General features: G+C 42.1%; 1 protein-coding gene across 1 annotated transcript in view; it reads left to right on the top strand.

Moving 5' to 3' along the window:
• TRABD2B (TraB domain containing 2B) overlaps window positions 1–19,451 on the top strand; it is a 295,290-nt gene that overhangs the window by 254,960 nt on the left and 20,879 nt on the right. The window contains exon 6 of the mRNA XM_054834247.1: window positions 18,782–19,051. Coding sequence (XP_054690222.1) covers window positions 18,782–19,051 — 270 coding nt within the window. The remainder of the gene's footprint in view (window positions 1–18,781; window positions 19,052–19,451) is intronic.

Raw genomic sequence — 19,451 nt, 5'->3', positions numbered from 1 at the left:
GGTGCCAGCCTGGCAGGGTTACTCCGCTCTGCTTAGCTGTTAATGTTGATGTTCAGGATGCGTTTGGGAGAACATTAAAGTTGTAGTGAAATAAGTAAAATTTTATTTAGAAAAGAGAGAAGTGGAAAAAAAAAATGAGCTGTGACAGTTTCATGGGAACAACTGAGTTAATTGAGAAAAAAGGAAGAGCTGGGCAGATGTTAGCACATTATGGATCTCTTCTGAGACAGGGAAAAATGCACGCTTTTTTTTTCCTGTGGGTGGAATAATGTCTCTGCTGGGATGCTGCAGTTCTTCTTAATCCTATTGTAAACCTTTGGATCTTTCACTTGATCTGAGCCTGAAGAACATACTCCCTTCACTAGCTTCCTTCCCTCAGAAGAAAAGCTAACCCATTATTTAGGGGGGGGGTTCTCTGACAGCGTAATTTGCAGTAAGAGGTGTATAGGGATTAAATAGGGTTCATCTGCATGCACTGGCAAATGTATTGCTTCATCTAACATTGGAGAATATGACTACTTAATGCCTAAAATATTTAGTCATGAAAACATGCACATTACATTTTCAAGGGATTCCCACATGCCTTGAAAATATCCTCCTTTGCAATTTAATTGTCTTTGTGTCTATAATTACCATACAGCCACAAAGTCTGAGCTAGTCAAAGTAACTCTTAGGGGGAAAGAAACTGAAGAAAATCTCCAAGATGTGGTAGAGAAGCAAAGTCAACTTACAAGTTCACAGCCATAGACAATTATCTTGTCACTACCTGAGTAACACATTACTTAGGGCCAGAACATCTGCATGTTCTTTAGGCCACCTTTAAACACCAAACACTTTCTGAAGGACTGGAATTTAGCAACTTGCTACAAAAAAATCTGGGAAAGAGCAAAATAATTCACAATGTTGGTGAAAGAATACAGAACAAAACTTCTCAGGAATTTTGTGCTTGACTAGTTCTCCCAATGGGACATTCACTTTTCTTTATAATCAGATTTTATCCTTGGCAAAATTTCTGGTTTCTTTTGAAAAAACTGTTTCAGATTCTATATCATTCTGTTCCTTGGGAACTTGCACACAGGGCCACTGGGGAACCTGGGCTTGCTTCTTTTTGCTCAAGGGCAGCTTGCTTGCTGCGCTGTCCTGAAGCCAGTACTAAGGTTTCTAAGTTTTTTGCTGCTCTGCAGTCCATCAGTTTTAGTAGATCTGTATTTTATAGTCCATAAACTATCTAATAGTCAACTTACAGAGCCTTGGAGACTTCAAAAGTTCAGAGCTAGCTCTTACTTTATTTCCTAGCCAAATTTTGGAGTTCTTGTTTTCACAGGAGAAGCTGATTTTTCATCCTCTTTTCTGCTTCCAGCCAACTCTAATGCAGATCTTTTCACCTAAGGTCATTAGTATAAGATGAAAATTCTGGTCTATAATTACTAGAGATAAAGCTGATCCAAACTGCACTGAAGTCAACAACAAGGCTTCTATCGGTGCCAGTAGCTTTTAGAGGTCATCATTAATACGAGGTTGTTGCTGATTCTCTCCTCTCTTTGGTTGTGAGAAGTCATGAGGGAATTGGTAGAAAACTAAGAGTATGTTCACACAGTTGTGCAGATGCTTACTATAGTCAATGTGAAAAGACTGACTTTTCCAGAGGACTGCTCATGGGTGTCTTAGACAGCTGGCCCAACTTGCTTGCTGTAGCTGTCTGGCTAGTTTTAGAAGACTAATAGATTTGTGAGATAAATTCCCCTCCTATTGGAAGGACTTGGGTCCCATGTTCAAGTCAGACAGTGTCACTAGACTCATTTGGAAAAATTGCACCATCCCCTCTCCAGACTTATATTGAAACAGTGAGATTGTGTGAGTTTTGTGTTTGGGTATTCAGCCTGCACTTGTCCTGTGCAGGATTGATGGCCTCTGTCCCAAGTGATATCAATCTGGGCTGAAGTGCAGCTGCACTTTGTAACAGCTCAAGGGGCACAAAGGTATCAAGTGGTATTGTGTGGTTTGAAAGATGTCGTTTATCTAAGGAAGTTTGTGGTCTGTTTGCTGTCACTCTGTCTTTGCAGTGCCGACTTCCCTTACCTTCACTATCACGTTGTCAGGCAAAGAGACCTCACACGTTAGAACAGATAGCTTTTCCACTTCCAGAGCTGACTTCTTTTCCTTCAGCAAGAGGTCTGTGGGTTGTGTTGCAATCAATAGAGCTGCTTGATTCAACATGAATGTAATTGCTAGTAATTTTGCTTGCAGGGAGCTCTTTAACATGCATGAGTTCCTAAAAAAATGGAACAGGTAGACAGGGAGTCAATGACTTTTTTTCATTGACACTTTCACTTAAAATTCCTTCAAAACTAGTGCCTTAAAAGAAAACAGTTGGGGATACAGTTTTCTACATAGGAATACACTTGAATGCATTTTCCATCTCTCGTGAGCAATCCGGTGTTCATAGGGACATTCCTCACAGTTTAAATGGGGTTAGAAGCCCTCCAAAACAACATTGTGTGACTGGTGGCACGACCAAATGACTCCTTGTGGATGGATGTTGTTGTGGCAAGCTATGAAACTTACTGAAACCTTTATGTATTGCCCTCACAAGTAGAAGGTCACTCTAATATACATATGCGATGTGCCATTTCTTGTCCACTTCAGTGCAAAATAGTCTCACTTTTAACAACTTGTGATATCTCAGCCAGGCCAGTGGCTTCACACTGGCCACAACTCAGCTTTGGGTCTGAAATGACTGTGTGGGTGTCCCTTTAGGCAAACCATGGTGAACGATCAGACTGAGAAGCATGTATATCAGCTGCTCCTACTGGTTAAGTGCTAGTAGTAGGAGTAGGAATGCCAAAAAAAGTAAGTTCTTACAACAGGACTAGTGAATTAAGAACAGTGAATACATGAAGCACTTGTCACAGTAAATAACTTAGAAGCCAGAATACATTTCCATGTCATAATCATTGAATCATTTTTATGAGAAGTCAAAGTAAATTCACTTGTAATCTCTAAAGTATTTAAACAGTTTAATTCATCCAGTAAACCGTGTGTTGGGAATACTGTACCCAGGTCCAGACCAGATATTCTTTAGAGAAGGTTTAAGGTTTTAAAATCTTTCCAAAAGCTAAACTGGTCTCCAGAACCTTTGGAGGGTCACTCCTCTCCAGAGCTCTAGCTCCAAGCAAGTGAATGTCATGCCAATATGTTTCCCATTTCCTGGGGATTAAACTGCTGTGTTTGATGACTCAGGACTTCCCAAGAAAGCAACTCAGTCAGTCACTCTGTCTGAAGCAGCCTCTGGTGTCTCAGAGGACATGTCTTCTCTTGTGCAGTGATTCATGATTTCAGAGTGGAGGATCAGGTCTTTTTTTTTTTTTTCTTCCCACAAAGCTAATTAATAAAACAAATTTCTATTAATGGGTGTTGAAAGACTTTGGCTTTCCACCTACACTCCCAAATGCTCCGCATTCCAGGGAGAATGAAAAATGGACCTGTGAATAGAAACAGGAGGGAGGAAAAATGGATCAGATGCTGTATATGGATGTAGACACAGTGGCTGTCAATTGATATGATGGAACAACATCCTGAATGAAGTCAATTTCCTGCAATCATGATTGCTAAAAATACACTACTACAGTAATCCAATTTCAGAATTAATACATGGAAATTTAGAGAGAAAGATTGGGGCACAGAGAGTGTCTGATAGAAACTGAATTATCTGTTTGGGCCTCCACCTTGACCTCTTGTTCGGGTGCGTGGCCCCATGGACAGCAGTTTTTCTGCTTGTGCAAACTGGATCCTTTGCCGCTCTAACAGACCTCCGCAACTCCAGTCAGTCAGGAGAAGCACCTGGAGGATTTACCCCATTGTGGCTGCTGTGGACCTGGTTATGCCCATCTGTCTGCCTCATCTGTAGCCCCACTGTAGAACAGAATTTTTCATCGGCACCAAGAATTAGCCTAAATTTTCACCCTGCATGGTCATAACTCCTGTTGACTTCAGCTAGAAAATAGTTGGTCCCACAGGGGACCAGAGTTGACAGAAGGACTAGATTAGGGGTATTTCCCCTTTCTGCTGCTGTATGGGACGTCAGACCAGCTCACAGCTCTGCAGTGCCACTCTCTGCTGGTGGCAGCTTGCAGAGGAAGGGAGATCTAATTTGGTGCTCTCGTTTGTGGGTAAGAGCACACTGAAGCCTTTCTCCACTGAGTCCCAGGGCACGTGTCAAGTCAAGGATGCTAAGATTTTCCTGTTAACCTGCAGCAACTCAGCAGCAAAGTCACAGATGGGCTCTGAGCACTTTGGTATCCAGTGCCCTGCCTAGCCACTAGATTTGAATCTCCTGTCATCTGACCCCAGCTTCACATTTCCAAATTACCTTTGCAAAAATAAAGGCAGTCACAGAAATACCTCTGTCGAGACAGCACATCCCTGTTTATGTTTGAACGGCCGATACGAATCTGGAGTCCCCAGCGATCAAAGCGCATATTCAGAGAGATGAGCCCCATGTTGTGTTTGAAGTGAGTGCAGCACTTTGAAACAAGGATGAAGCAGGAATAAATCAGAATGAAGGATGTGGGGCATTAACTACTTTACATGAAATCCCTGCTGGAAATCTGTGGCCAGTGTTGCAAAGTTTTCCTTGGAGAGTGCTCGGAAGTTGCATACCAGCCTATTTGTGGAAAGCTAAACAGTTCCCTATTGTCCTTGATGTGAAACGCTTCCCAGATAAACACTTTCCCCCTCCATTGAAGAAAAACGATACAGCCCATCCAGAGCTCTAACACAGAGGACTACATGGGGCTGCTGCTCAGCCTCTGCAAAGTTGCTGGTTTCTGTTGGGATTGAGCTTTGCTAAAGGCTATAGTTCATCTACATGCCAGCATTGTTAAGAAAAGGCTAAGTTATTGAGTGAGACTAGGATAATCTTCAAGGGTTTAATGACATTGTGTGCCCGCATCTTTGCGTCTCTGGGTTCATTATACCCCTGGAATGTAAATCCCAATCCACAGTGGCTAAACATGGTTCACATGGATCTCAAATACTTTTGTGGTATTGTCTCCTCCTGATTTCTGAAGGGGAAAGAAAACATTGCTAGATGAAATAAACTCACGTGGTTCTCTACAAGGAAGGCAGTAAACCTCTGCTGCTGTAGTGGTTTTAGGTTGTAACATTGCCTGCATTTGTGGCATTTGAGGTCATTTTAAGGAATTATTCCTAACATCAACAGAGTCAAGGCATCATATTCCAGCATAAGGAAGATCCAGAAGACCCTGCATGAACTTTGGGGAGAAAAAGCTGATTTCTGAAATCAGCAGTGCTAAGAATCGAGGCTATCTAACACCAGGGTAATACTGGTGGTGGTTTGGTCCAGGTCAGTGGGTGGCTTTTCCTCTGCTTCTCCCATCCTGGCAGATAACAATCTGAAGGACTTTGTTGTGTCCTCACCTATGACTCCAGTTTGGCACACGTGATTTTGTTGGGTGCCGCCTTCCTTCTTCCATAGTGCCACCCAAGCTGAAGACCTCTTCCCAGGAGCAGCAGGTCATTCCACTCATTGACCTAGTCAATGGATGCAATAGATGCACAGACTGGCTTTTTGCCACCATTTTGTCAAAGCAAACCTTGCTTTGCATTTGTGACGAAGGAATCATCTTTTTTCCCTAGAAGCATGTGATTTCTTGCTAATGTTAAATGAGAATTTTGCATGTGTATGAAACTTTTATGCAGATTAGGTTTTAGGTTGCAAATGAAACTGGGAAGTGCAACTTCCAGTGACATTTAGCAGGCACTGAGGTTTTAAATCCCTGAAGCAATTTTAGAAACATCCCCCTCAAGGAGAAAGGACATTGACTTGAAAGAAAGCAGAGTTAACAAGGGTTTTGTTTGTTTGTTTTACAAATGCAGCCATGAATTTAGGGTAATTTCTATGTATTCAAGCATTCATACCGATAGCAATCATTGCTGAACAGTCAGCAATTCCCACTCAAATCAGTGAAAGGCGGCAAATGAAATGCACAGGCAACCAGAAGTGTTTTAAAAGAGATGATGGAGCAGGAGACTGATTTTATTTTCTTCTTCTTTCACTATTGGGGTGCACTGTCCCACTTCCCTCCCTCTTTACCTCCCCTGCCTTTCCAAGAAACCCCTGGTCAGTCTGTGAATGGTAGACCTGATGAGGTCTAGGGGCCCTATGGGTTTTCTATTTGTCGGACTCCGGTATCTAGTAAAGGGCTGAGCTCATACCCGAGCCTTTCCTCATAAAGCCTGACTCCTTCCTGCTTATTTTCATATAAATAAGGACATACGCTCTTTTTTTGATCTCTGTGCTACTAATATTTCAGTTAAAACTGGCTGTCAGATTGACTTGAGAGACCGGAGGAGACAGGGACAGACAGGCATGTGTGGAGGGTGTCATCATTTGCTTAGGAAAAGAGCATTGCTAGAATAGCCTGTGCTTCTGTTCAGAATTAATGTCTCTGTCTCAGCGGGCCCGGTGGGGCAGCCCCAAGCGCTTAGTCTCATTGCAGAGAGATGAGTCAGATGAATCGGTCTGCAGTTTTAATTAAAACATCTTATGCGGGCAGCATTTCAACAGCATGAGGTGGCAGTTTTGCAGTCTGGCCCACGCTTATCTGTCTGCAACGCTCACATGGCCCCACAGCGTCTCTGAGTCTTTGCTGTATTTCTTCTCACTATCTTCAAGTGAGGTAGGGCATTATCTCCATGGGTGCTTGGAAAACTGGGGCATAAAGAGTTTTTTATGAGGGAAACTGAGTTTTCTTGAGGGAAACTACAACAGCACAGCTCGTTTAGCGTTAGTTAAACTACTGACCACTAAACCCCTGGGTGATCCCTCCCCTACTGGGATTTGATGGGCTGTGAAAGCACTGGCAGTGCTGTGCTGCTCCAAATAAATTCGAGACACATCTTGGCCACCACAGAACATGACGCAGAGGTCATCTGAGTCTCCTTCCCAGTGCCTGGGACTCATCCGCCTCTCTCAGCACTTTCTTGCACAGATGTTTTCTGTGTGGAGCTGCTTCCAGTGAAAGTAGAAGATTTGTATGGGCTTTCTGTTTCTGGGCTTAGTGTTGCCTGGTACATGCCTGTCAATCTGACACTTGTGGTATGGAGACATCACCTATCCAGGATTGATCTTAGCTGCCAAGGTAGACCACAACAGCAGAAAAAAAAGTCAAGGGCTTTCTGTGTCTGACACCAATACTTACAGTGGAAGGTGGTCTGAGACAGAGAGGAGTCCTCACTTATTAAAAGATGAAGTCCTTACAGGAGAACTACCAAGGAATGATATTCAATGTGGATTAAGAAGCCATGGCAAAAGCTGAATGAAGGTTGCAAACACAGAAGTTGAACCCTCACTCCTCCAGAACCTCTGAAAATGAAGTGTGTATTCCAGTGCAGGGCCATGTTGCAGAGACAACTTGATCCCTTGAGGTTGGTAGGAGGGCACACCCTCTGGATAGAGAAGGCAGTTCACTTTAATAATGTATACTAAAAACCCCAACTTTACATTACTAAATTATTCTGAGAATAGAAGGGTGATTTTGAGATAAAAAGCCCTCTGCTATCAAAGGAATATTGGCTTCTCTGTAGTTTGAGCTGGATTACAGCACCACCGCAGAAGAAGTCCTAGTTTGGTCACTCTCAAAGTGTTCCAGCTTTGCGTAGTGATAAGAAGCTAACACGGCTGCTAGAACCCATGCCAGATGCCAGGCATAGTTTTGATGAGTCTCTGACGTCTGTTAGACTTGTGATATTACATGCTTTTCAGTAGCTAGGCAGTGCTACAAATACTAGGCTGTGATACCCTCTCAAACAACTGGCATTTCGATAAAGCATTTCCAGGCAAACAAACAAATAAATACAGACTAAGGAAACGCATACGCACATACGATGGAGGGAGGAGGCTTCCTAACTGACTTACTGTGCTCTGGGGAGCAGCAGAACAAGTGGTTTCCATTTTCCTGGTGTTTCACTTACTGCCGTATGGGGTTCTCTTCATGGGAGGAGAGCTGGGCTTAATAACTAGTTTTGTGTATGTGTGTGTGTTTACAGTTTATGTAGAAGTCGGGTCTGCTCAAGCTTGTGACAAGAGCCATTTGTCATTCATGTTCACAAAGCACCCCAGTGAAGGTTTCAGCCACTGCCAGTCCTCAGTCTAACATTATTTTTCCTTGACAAATTAAATCTGCAGAGATTACACAAAGGGCACCTGAGGATCTTGCTGTCTGTCTGGTCAAGGAAGCCAGTTGGCCTAATTCTTGTTCTGCTGGGCCAGCAGAAAGCCCCTGGTAGCCATGCATGGACATTCCCTTTCTTTCCTCCATTGGAGGATGACTGGCACCAGAATTGCTCCAAAGACCCATCACTCTCCTGCCCCTTTTCTCTGCAGAGGCTGTTAGTACAGGACCTAAGAAAACCTCCATGACTGCTGCTGGCCAGTGCTAACCAGTTAGACACAGGAGGAAGGAAGCACTGCCTTTATGCAGACCTCCTCCTCCTCCTGCGTTTTTAGCTGTGTTGGTAACTCCTTGGAGCAGGTGAGCCCCCAAAGCTCCTTTGCAATGAGGTCTACAGCAGAGTTCAGAGAGGGAGGCTGCAAAGGCTCTCACTTTTGTACAGTTGAGTGCTGTGTTGTTGTAACCTCATGATGGTTGTATCTGTCTGTCATCATGTCATACCCTTCACTTGTCAGCTTGCTGAGATGGAGCTCTTCAATATGTGCATAGTTTACTTCTGGGATTCATAAATGTACCAATAAAAATAATAATAATAGACACTGTGATTAAGAGGAAATATTTTCTGGGATCAGTGCAAATTTTCCTGTTTTTAAGGGGAGAAGACCTGGGCCCTGTTGTTTGTAACTAGTCAGTGAGATTTGCCCGAGTTCATTAAAAATCAATCTTTCTTGTGGCCTCAGATGCCTCCTAGATATTCAAGCTGTAGTTCAAGGTCTAATCTCATAGGTTTCAATTAACAACCAAAAAAGAGATTATAAAACGTTCTTTTCTTCCTTAAGATTTCAGCAGCAATGTACATGTTTCATTAATAAAGAATTTTAATGTAAGATGGATTTGTCAGGCAGAAATAAGTATTTTATACAAGCAGGTTCATCAGCATGAGTTAATACAGAGAGGGAACCCAAGTGAAACCAGGCTAATATGTAGAGAGACCTTTTGTGAAGTCCGTTAACGTTAGAGTTGATAGAACAGCATTAGACATTAAAGCAAATGGAGTTTGGAGGAAGAACTCTTCTGCGTTCATCATGTTTCAAGGGCTCTGTCCATTACCACACAGTAAAAATGCCCACAGACAGGCTGAAGTGTTGTCTGAATAGGGTTTCTGACAACTGTTTTGTTCTTTTCTCGGAAACACTCAGGCCCTGTGATAAAAACAATGCCGGTGGGCTATAACAGTATTTTGGAGAAAGGCAGACTGGCTCTGTGTTCCTTTTTTTAGCTCAGCAGCCATCACCAGCTAAGCAGATCAGATGTTTTACAGTGTCAGCTACAGAGAAGAAAAGTGGATTCAGTGTAACAGAGATGTGGGATCTCTTGCAGACATGGTCTTCTTATGGCTCTTTGGTTCTACACTGTTGCCTGCTGCTCAGTGTAAGTGGTCCATGTCTCTCTCCTTCTAGCGATAGCAGCTACTTATGTGCCTATGTTATCTGTCGTCTTGCAATTGTAAGAGCCTGGACTGAACAAGGTACTTAAAGAATGCAAGTTGCCATGCTTATACAGATTTGTGATCCACCCAATATCGCATCTCTGCCAGGGCCCAGCTTCAAGAGCATCAGAGGGAAGTGCAGGAAACAGTGCCAGGCATACGTTGAATAATTGGCCCTTAGTTTAAGTCTGAAGTCAGTGAAAATGTTTTAGTCCCTCAAGCTAGGCATTTGGTACCTTGCTCAGTTGATGTCTCTGTAGAGAGTTTATTTTTAAGATGTGATGGAAAATGTGGACTCCTGCAGATGTTTCTTCTCTCCAGAGGATTCAGCAGAGAAGGGAAACCAATTCCTAAAGGAGACAATCTGGGGGCAGAATTCAATTTGGAATGCAGACGAGTAAGATACAGACAACAGTTGTGTATTAGCTGTAATTCTACTGAGGAATCAAAACCGCGCAGCCAGTTTGGGGCTTGGGGATTTTTTTGTCAGTCAGCTTCTTAAGATTGAAACCTGTCTGGATGAGAGCTACTGGGATGGAACAAATGCATCCTTGCTTTCTTTTCCATGTTTAAACCGAGGTCAGGAATGGTTTAGAAATGACAACACATGAGATGAGAATAGTTTTGCAACTGAGTTAGGAGAGAGATGAGTTTTGGTATTTCTAGTTTAATTGTGGCAGGAGAAAGAAGGATTTGCTCAGCCCTTGACTTGCTTTCCGGTCACCGGAGTCTGAGATTGTAACTGCTGAAATGAGATGGTGGCATTTGGTCACCATTGTCCAGTTTCTCAGACACTGCCCAAACCACCATAAATACGCTGTAGCAGCAGAACTGGCCCAAAACCTAAGCACACATCAAAACTTTGGAAATGTCACAATTAGATCTGAAGAAACTTGGTGTTGCAGATTGGGCCGAACTGGATGAGAATTTTATGCTTTGCAGAACCTGTTGAATGATGGAAGTTAATTTCCAGCACCTGAAAAATCTGCTGTGTATAATTAATATGACATCACCTCAAAGAAACATAGAAAGATCAGAGAGTTTATAAAGAGGAAACAGAGATTACATTGCCCAGTAATAAGTCCACCATTGTTCTTTATTAAAGCAATATGTATGTGTATATTAAAAAGTTATTAAAAGGAAAGAGCAATATATTTACTCTTGTTACTAATGGTTTTCAAGCAATAACAGAAAAAAAATGGGTGGAATAAAGCTTCAAAATATTCCAGTTCAATAAAAATGCAAACCTGAAATCTTCTTTTGTGGTGTAATACCATCACTTTAGATTCATCAGAAAGCCTGCGTATTCTTGGAAAATTTGGACAGAAGTCAGGATTTCCAACCCAGAGGTAATGCTGATACTCCAGCATTTGTTTCTGTCCAAAATCAGGGTGGAAAAGCAGAAATACTGAAAATTCATTGCAAAGTCAGCACTCAAAAATTTATTAGAAGACACTGAAACATTTCAGTTAACGTTACGTGGCAAGTCTTTCAGTGGTACATGGACATATAGGAGCTGTAATTTGAATGTGAAACCCTTTCTCTCCTCTGGGAAGTAGACTTCCAGAACGAACCAGATAGAATCATAGAATCATAGTATGGTTTGGGTTGGAAGGGACCTTAAAGACCATCTAGTTCCAACCCCCCTGCCATGGGCAGGGACACCCTCCACTAGACCAGGTTGCCCAAAGCCCCATCCAACCTGGCCTTGAACACTTCCAGGGATGGGGCATCCACAGCTTCTCTGGGCAACCTGTGCCAGTGCCTCACCACTCTCACAGTAAAGAATTTCCTCCTAACATCTAATCTAAATCGACCCTCTTTTAGCTTAAACCCATTACCCCTTGTCCTGTCACTACACTCCCTGATAAACAGTCCCTCTCCATCTTTCCTGTAGGCCCCTTCAGGTACTGGAAAGCTGCAATTAGATCTCCCCGGAGCCGCCTTTTCTCCAGGCTGAACAATCCCAACTCTGTGAGCCTGTCCTCACAGGAGAGGTGCTCCATCCTTCTGATCAGTTTTGTGGCCCAAGACAGCTGCATAGCTACATGCTCCCATGTTGAACCAGGATGCTTGAGCACATACGAGCCCATCTTGATCTATGGAATATGTATTCTGTCACGTACAATTTCCGTAAGACAGTGAGGCACCAAAGGCAACTGTATTATGAATATTTTACTTAAACCAGACTACCCAGGCGGAAATAGCTTAGAGCTAAATTGGTATGGTGATAGTAAGACAGCGAAGATTTAGGGAGTAGTCTGAGATGAGGCTTTGTGTGCCGCAAGCAGATAAGGTTCTCATTTGCTATTAATGTGGGAGATGGAAGCAAGACCGGAGGGTCGACTCATCCTTCCTCTATGGGCACAGCACATCTTCTGAGGCTGGTGTGCAGCTTACACAGTTTACACTACAGATGTATGAACAAAGGATTATTCAGTTCAAGAATTGAAGCAAAAAGCCAAGCAGGGGAAATAAGTTCAGAGCAATCCAAAATGGAACATTCTGAGGACATTTTTGAAGGCAGGGGTTGGGTTTTGTTGGGTTTTTGTAAATTTTATTTATTAGTTGGGTTTTTCTTTTTAATTGAGATCAATTTTTAAACAAAAAAGGCCACTTTGTAGCATTTAAGTCTTTGAAAACAGAAGACTAAAAAAAAATCAAAAGCTTTGTTCAGAAAGTGCTGAAATGAAACATTTTGAGTTTTCTGAAATAAAAGAATTCATATGAAAATGTAGAAATGGCACATTGCAAATGTTTCGGTTGTCCTCTTTTTTTCTCAGCAGATTCAACCGCTCAAGTTGCAGAAAGCTTGCATTTCTTCCTCTGTGCCCTAGATCAGCTCCACTTTTAATGAAATGGAACAGATAACAAAAGTTTTACTCCTCTTATTTTATAGTTTCTCAAACTGGGAAGGAAAACATCACCATCCATGGGAATATCTTGACCTCACAAGCTTTTCACTTCATTTAGGGACAGATTTGAGGGTTTGCATATGTATGTGTATATACTGAGGACCAAATTCCTTTTCAAACTAAGGCCACAGTTCTTGAGCAACAGTGATTCTTCCCAGAGAAATAGTCTGACATGGATTCTGAGTCCAGAGATACCATCCAAGTTTGGAGTGGACTGTAATCTAATTTAACTACTTAACCTAATTTAACTGCTCTTGAGATGTAGTTGACTCTGGTGCAAAAATGAAAAAATAACTTTGTTTCCAAATTCTGTTAAGAAATGGAAATGTTTTACCGTTAGTGTACAGGCCTAAGGCAACTGCATCCTAAATAAAATAACCTCATTATAATTAAGCCAATCAGGTGACTGAACTATCAGGGATTTCACAGGTATTCTCTTTTGCTGTCTCTTGAGCCCAAGTTTATCCTCAGTAATTTACAGCACTTACCTGAAGCACCTCAGCTAAGTTAGGTATCGGGAGAATCTAATTCTCCAATCTCTTCTTTGGAGTTACTCTCTTTTACAATTAAAAAAAAAAAGTATATATCTTGAAGGAGATGAACTCCATGGTGGTATGCACTGGTGTCACCTGGTTATGTGAGAGACTGTGGTCTAAATCCGTACTTCACATCACTAGTAAGAGGACCTATAATCTATGCTGGGGTGGGTTAGGATTTCTGCCTGGTTTTCTGTTCTCCTTTTATTTGCTGCTCTCCCAAGAGCTTTGAAAATTTGGGTTTCATCCTAGCGTGGAAGAGAAAGAAATGTAAAACTTCTTGTGGGACAGGACATTCTGCTGCCCGTCCTGTGGGTGTGCATGACTGCTCTCCCTGAGAGATGCGTAAGGAAAAAAAAGCAAGAAGCAGATGTCTCTGTGGCCTGTGGCAAGGGGAGCAAGGATGCGTGCGAGGAACTGACGAATTCCTGCCTTGACAAAGACTCCCAAACTGGAATTTATGAGAATCCGTCTATAATAAAATGCTCCTAACTTAGCGTCTGGCTGTCATCCGGGTGCATCCCAAGAACAGTGGCATAATGATAAAGCTGCCACATCACACATTCCTTGCTATCACCACAGCTTCTCTCTTGATGAAACAAAATCTTTCCTCGTCTGACAGTTCTGAAAATTGAAGCAAGAAAACCTCAACAATGTTGCTGTACTTGGAAGCGCGTGCAAAACACTGCAGTCTTCTGAGCAAAACTTTTCCGTTGCTCGTGCTACAAAGACAAGATGTAAATAACAAATTGGCAAACTTGCATTTTAGAAGATTCTGCAGACATCGGAGGGAACAGAAACGTTACCGCAAGATTGCTGAAAAAATAAATTGATGATTTAGTTGTGTGGAAGATGTGTATGGTCAGCAAAGGCATGTCCTCTCTCATGAGCTAAAGCAAGGGCAAATTCCTGGCCCTGCTGAAGCCCAGGAGAGGCTTGATGGGTCTCACCCCAAATATTATCAGAATTATTCCATCAGAGCCAGTGGGCAGAGGCATCAGTGGGGTCTGCCCTGCCTGATGCTCCCCTCAGACAATTGTCAGTGAATCAGTGGTTGGGAAAATCCCTGTTGGTGGGAACGAGGTGCGAGGTGTAGTGATAACACCACGCAGCCTCCACCAGTGGGGAAAGGTGGGCTATTCACAAGGGCCGGTCAGAGCAGGAATGAAACGTGGATGCTGTGATTCGCCTTACAGAGCAGGTTATCACGCCCAGAGATGGTCATGGCCCTTTGAGCTGCAGAAATTGGATACCTGATGTGAGGGGTAGGAAGATGCTTGCCTGGGCAGGGAGAAAGGCATGGCCAGAGTGCCGGGTAGCTTGGGGTTGAATCTAAGTGTGACCTGGGCAATTTTAAGGCTGGCAATGATGAAAAGAAACTATTGCAGAACTTCATGATGTTAATGTCATTTTTCTGACCAGATCCACTCGATAACCCTAGCAAATCCCAATGATGAGTCAATTTTCTATTGTCAGTGCCAGCACAGAGCGACACTAGAGACCACAAAGCAAAGAGAGAAATGCTGAGACAGCCTAATGGAGCATACAGCTCAGCCTAAACTACTTGCATGTTTTGGTTTGTTCTTTTAAGTCTTGAAAAGAATTAGAAAAGGATGGCAAATTTCACCCGAAGTGAAACAAAACCACAGGGGTCTTTGATTAAGCATTTTCAAGAACTAGCAAGAATAAATGTTTTCCTGTTTTCACTCTGGTTTCTGTACCTTAGGACCCAGCTACGTAGGATAATTGCTGAGACTCACAAGTTTTCTTATTGGACTCTGTTATTTAAAGAACTTGTTTTGCAGAACTGTGCATCCCAGGGAAGGAAATTAAGGTCAGAGATGAGAAAAACCCACCTAAGAGCCTGAAATACTTTTAGTTTCTCAGACCACCCTGTGTGCGAATGATAGATTTAAAAATGGGTGGAACCTCTAAGCCTGGAGTTGTATCAAGTTATTCATGAAAAATTTCTGAGATCTTTGTTTGGACCAAGATATTTGGGTGGTACTTTCTCACTCTTTCTTCAGAAGAGGCACTGTGGCCTCACAAACTGAAAACTAGCCCTGCTTTTTCTCTGTCTTTAAAAATAACTATATATCTTGAAAAGCTGTCTCAGCAGTAGTGAAGGAGTGGGAAAAAAAGTGTATTACATCCCCATGGTTTCATACAGTGCAGCTGTGCTAATAGAGTGGATTGAGACTGAGACCAAAGGAAAAGCATGAAATAGTCCATGAAATGATCAGTTGAATCTAACAGTAAAGCTTCACACAATGGTGAGACCTATTGTCCAGGTATCCTATTGCAAATGGGAGGGTTTTGTCCTTTTTTTTTTTTTTTTTTAAGGGGAACAAAATCCAGAATATTAATAATTCAAGCCCTTTGTATTAATAAAATTTTTACTTAAATCAATGGGAAATTTATATTTTGATAGGAAGTATACCTTACTTTGAATTAAAATCTTTAAATATTTTTAAAATATATTTGGATTAAATATCCATATTCTGTGGGATTAAAAGTTTTTATTTTACTTCTGATTGAATGTCTGTAGGATGATGATCAGATTTAAAAACAACCAGGTCTCTAAATTCATTAAATCGTTTTTATAAAAATTTCTTTTTTTTGAAAGAAGCAAGCATGCACCAACATACAGCCTTCAACAGTCCCTCCTAGATCTTGGGGTAATTAGTAGTAGTACAGGAATACGGACCAAATGTAATATGCAGTTGCCACAGTGGAGCTATTCCCCCTGCGTCGACTCTGAAGTAGAAGTGGTTAGTTTATAACCCTCTTTAGGTTACAACATTTTAATGTTTCTTCAGTGTTTATTTATCCTCTTCCCAAAGAATGTTCTGAAATATCAAGTTTACAATCTGTGGCTCATGTGATGGTAGTGGAAACAATTAAGCTAGAAGCTTTCAAAGCCACCACTGGGATTTTGATGCCCAAACTCATTAATTTTAATAAGAAGTGAGCTGCCAGTCGTCTTAAGTGGTTTCTAAAATCTCAACCCATAAAAACACCTCTATACTGGTTCCAGTTTACTAGGAGCTCAGAGCAAGGTAAACACATGTAACAAAATAGTAGGTGTTAAAAGGTGGAAAGTATGTGTTCAGATGTCTCTAAAACCATTCAAGGAACGAAACGGTGGCCCCAGCCTTGAGCTGGCGGATGTGGGCTGATGCAGAGGCTGCTCCTACCTTCAGCGTCTCGGGGAATCACTGACTGATCAGAACACGAGTCACCGTTTCAGTGGCAAGGAGAAGAAAGTCAATGGAAACAGAAATCTTAGCAACAGCTGAGTTCCAGCTGTGATGATCACATTGCTTTGGGCCTCATATCTGCTCCATGTTCTTGCCTTCTTAACACGTTTCTGCCCTGCACAGCCTTGTGGCGAGGGTAATGCTCTTCTCCCCAGTGTGCAGATGGAGGGCTTGGTTGCAGGAAGACCTGGGTGAATTCACACAGTGAAGAGCAGAGGTAGCCAGAGCAGTACCAGAACGAGCTGTCTTTGAGCAGTATCAACCAGCTTGTATTCCCATTGCTTTGGCACAAGTGCAGCAGGCAATGAGGCTGGGGTTTTCTTGCCACCCATTGCTGCCTGCTGCCATCACATTTAACTACATGGTGTTTGTAGATGCTTGGGCCAGGTCCTTCCTGCCTGCCTAACCTGTCCTATCGAAGATCACACTGTGTTATCTTCCAAGCTGCTAAACAGCTGCATTTGCATGTTAATACTTCATTGATCCACCACCATGGCTGGATAAAAAACTAAGAACTGTCTGCTGTGGCCTGAGGGACCCACCCAATGCAAACCTATGAGAGCCTTTCTTTTTACATAAGTCTGGAGGTGGCTTTGCTTCAGCCATGAGCCTATGTCACATCTTAAGAAGTCTTCAAGGCTTTGGAGAGCACCAAGATCTCTCAAAGAAAGTTGCTGCACTGATGAAAATCCATCCTCAACATGAATCATGGAAGAAAGTCTTAATGGGGAAAAAAATCCAGAACCAGCAGGTCTCTCTGTGATGTAAAATAGAGCATGGGGTGAGTATGAATGAGTTTGAAAAGGACTCACTGAGAGTCTGAATGCTTGGAAAAAGAGAAAAGTATGGGATTTTCTTGTGTCTTTTATTAATGAAAGCATCCTTGGAGAACTTTAGAATTAGTTTAAACAAGTGTCTGTCTTTTCTGTATCTGCCATATGATCTCTGAAGAACTTCATTAACATTGGCTATGAGTGACAAAGTTACTGTAGTTTTTGCCAGTGAGTCTGGTAGTAGCAACGATTAATTATCAGTAGCTATTGGAAGGACCTTTGGGTGAAACATGATGCAGTGGAATTAGAGATGACCATCTTGACTGCTATTGTAATGGACTTCAAAAAATCAAAAAGAAAAAAAGCTGCCATTAGTAGTAGATGTGACTTTTTTGGAAGAGAACAAAATGTTCCATAAATTAACATGTGGTTTCACTTGCAGCACATTTTGTACATTGTCACCAATGAAGTTTAGGACTTTTTATTACTTTTTCATTAAAATGTCTTACTGGTTTCACTCAGGAGGCAAAACTTTTCATGTGGCTTTAATTGTTTCTGTCATAAAAGTCATAGCATCCATGTAATAGAAATAGTTTTGCAGACCACAGCTTTATATTGCCTATTAATTCTCTTCCATTTTCTGTACCTACAACTCATTGGGCCATCCCAGAGACAGAAAAAGATCCTCTCTTGCAATTGAGACCAAACAGGAGCTTCGACTGAAGTTAGGGGGAAAAAAATCACTTTGTGTCAGTACTGGTGTATTAGATTTTTGTTTCAGATATCTTAGCTCCCAAATGTAAGTTCACATGGCCATATATCAAAAGAGAGAGTTTGTATTGACTTTTTTCTAAAATTAGTGAAACTCTAGAAGTAGAAAACAATAAAAGGCCTTTTTCTGCATAGTTCCAGTCAGATGCAAGAGGTAGTAGTATTTCAAACAGGAGTGACAAGCTCTGGCAGTATTGTTTCAAGGTGTCATTTACCCCCTTTTGGTTTCATTTCTCCTTTATGCAAAACCTGATGGAGTTCAGGTCTTGCACATCTCATCCCAGCAACCTAACTGTTAGACCACGCTCCAGTCATCAGTCTGGGCTTCCCTGTCACCAATCCTAACTCAGATGAACAAGCATAATTATTGTTGCAATCAAAACAATGACTTGTTTTCCACAGAGGATATCCAAAGTTGAAAAAAAAAAAGAAAAAAAAAAAAAGAAGGGAACTAGTGTTCTCATTAATTTAAGATGAGCTTCTGTTAAGGTATCTGTTTTCCTCAGAGTCGCAATTTTGCCATTTAACCTTCAGCCTAAAGGGGGAGATGACGTTGACCCCTACCACAGGCTCTAAAGCCTGTAAGAAGTAATTAAAATGCCAGCAAACAGCAATAACGTATCAACTGCCTTTCCCCCCTTTTTCAGTTTAGTGTTTATCTGAAAGCTTGCTAGGAAATGCCACTGATGTCTTTAGTTGCTGCCCCAGAGCAAAAGCCTTTCTCCTTGTACACCTTCTTAGCAGTTAGGAGCACCCACCAAGTAATGTGGTCCTCTGCTTTCACTTTTTGTTAGCGTGATCCCTATCTTATTCATCAAATGTTTAAATGCTGTGTTTTGCAGTTCAAGGACAACAAAGACAAGCCCAGCCTTGGAAGGGTCCTCAGCAACAGCCCTGCCTGCTCTCCAGCTTTCTGAGCAGGTCCCACTGACGTCTCCTTCCCTGAAGCCCCTGCAGATGGATGAAGAAGACAGCCTGTCTCCTCACCTCCTGTTGCCAGACAGCATCAGCCAGCTGGAAGAGTTTGGCAGGCAGAAGAAATGGCACAAGAAGCAGCACAAACACCATCGCCAGAGGCAGTTCAATGACCTCTGGGTTCGGATAGAAGACAGGTGAGTCATAACTTTTATGGTCCCTGTCCTCTTCCCGCTGTCTCTTAACTAGCTGCTCTTTACAGATTCCAACTCTTGTTGATTAGACCATAAGGAGGGTTGGAGAAAGGCTAAATGGGACAGACAGGGAGTGAGGTGATGTTTTTGGAGCCTGATGAAGAACTAGGGGGAAGGCTCATAGGCACATTTGATCTAAAAGTAAAGAGGAAAAAAGCTAATGCTTTGAATGTTTAAAAGATACAGAAACAAAGACTTGCCAGATTAAAAACCAGGAAAAAATTACAATGGAAAATATTGTGTGTTTGCCCATTTTCTTCCAATAATTATTTTCCAATCTTTACTGTCAGTTTTCAACCCAAAGACTCGCCCATTTTCCAACCATGCAGAATATTCCTGGGAG

This window comes from Grus americana, chromosome 8, assembly GCF_028858705.1.
Source record: "Grus americana isolate bGruAme1 chromosome 8, bGruAme1.mat, whole genome shotgun sequence".
NCBI classification, from domain to species: Eukaryota; Metazoa; Chordata; class Aves; order Gruiformes; family Gruidae; genus Grus; species Grus americana.
This window is presented reverse-complemented; position numbering and strand designations above follow the sequence as displayed.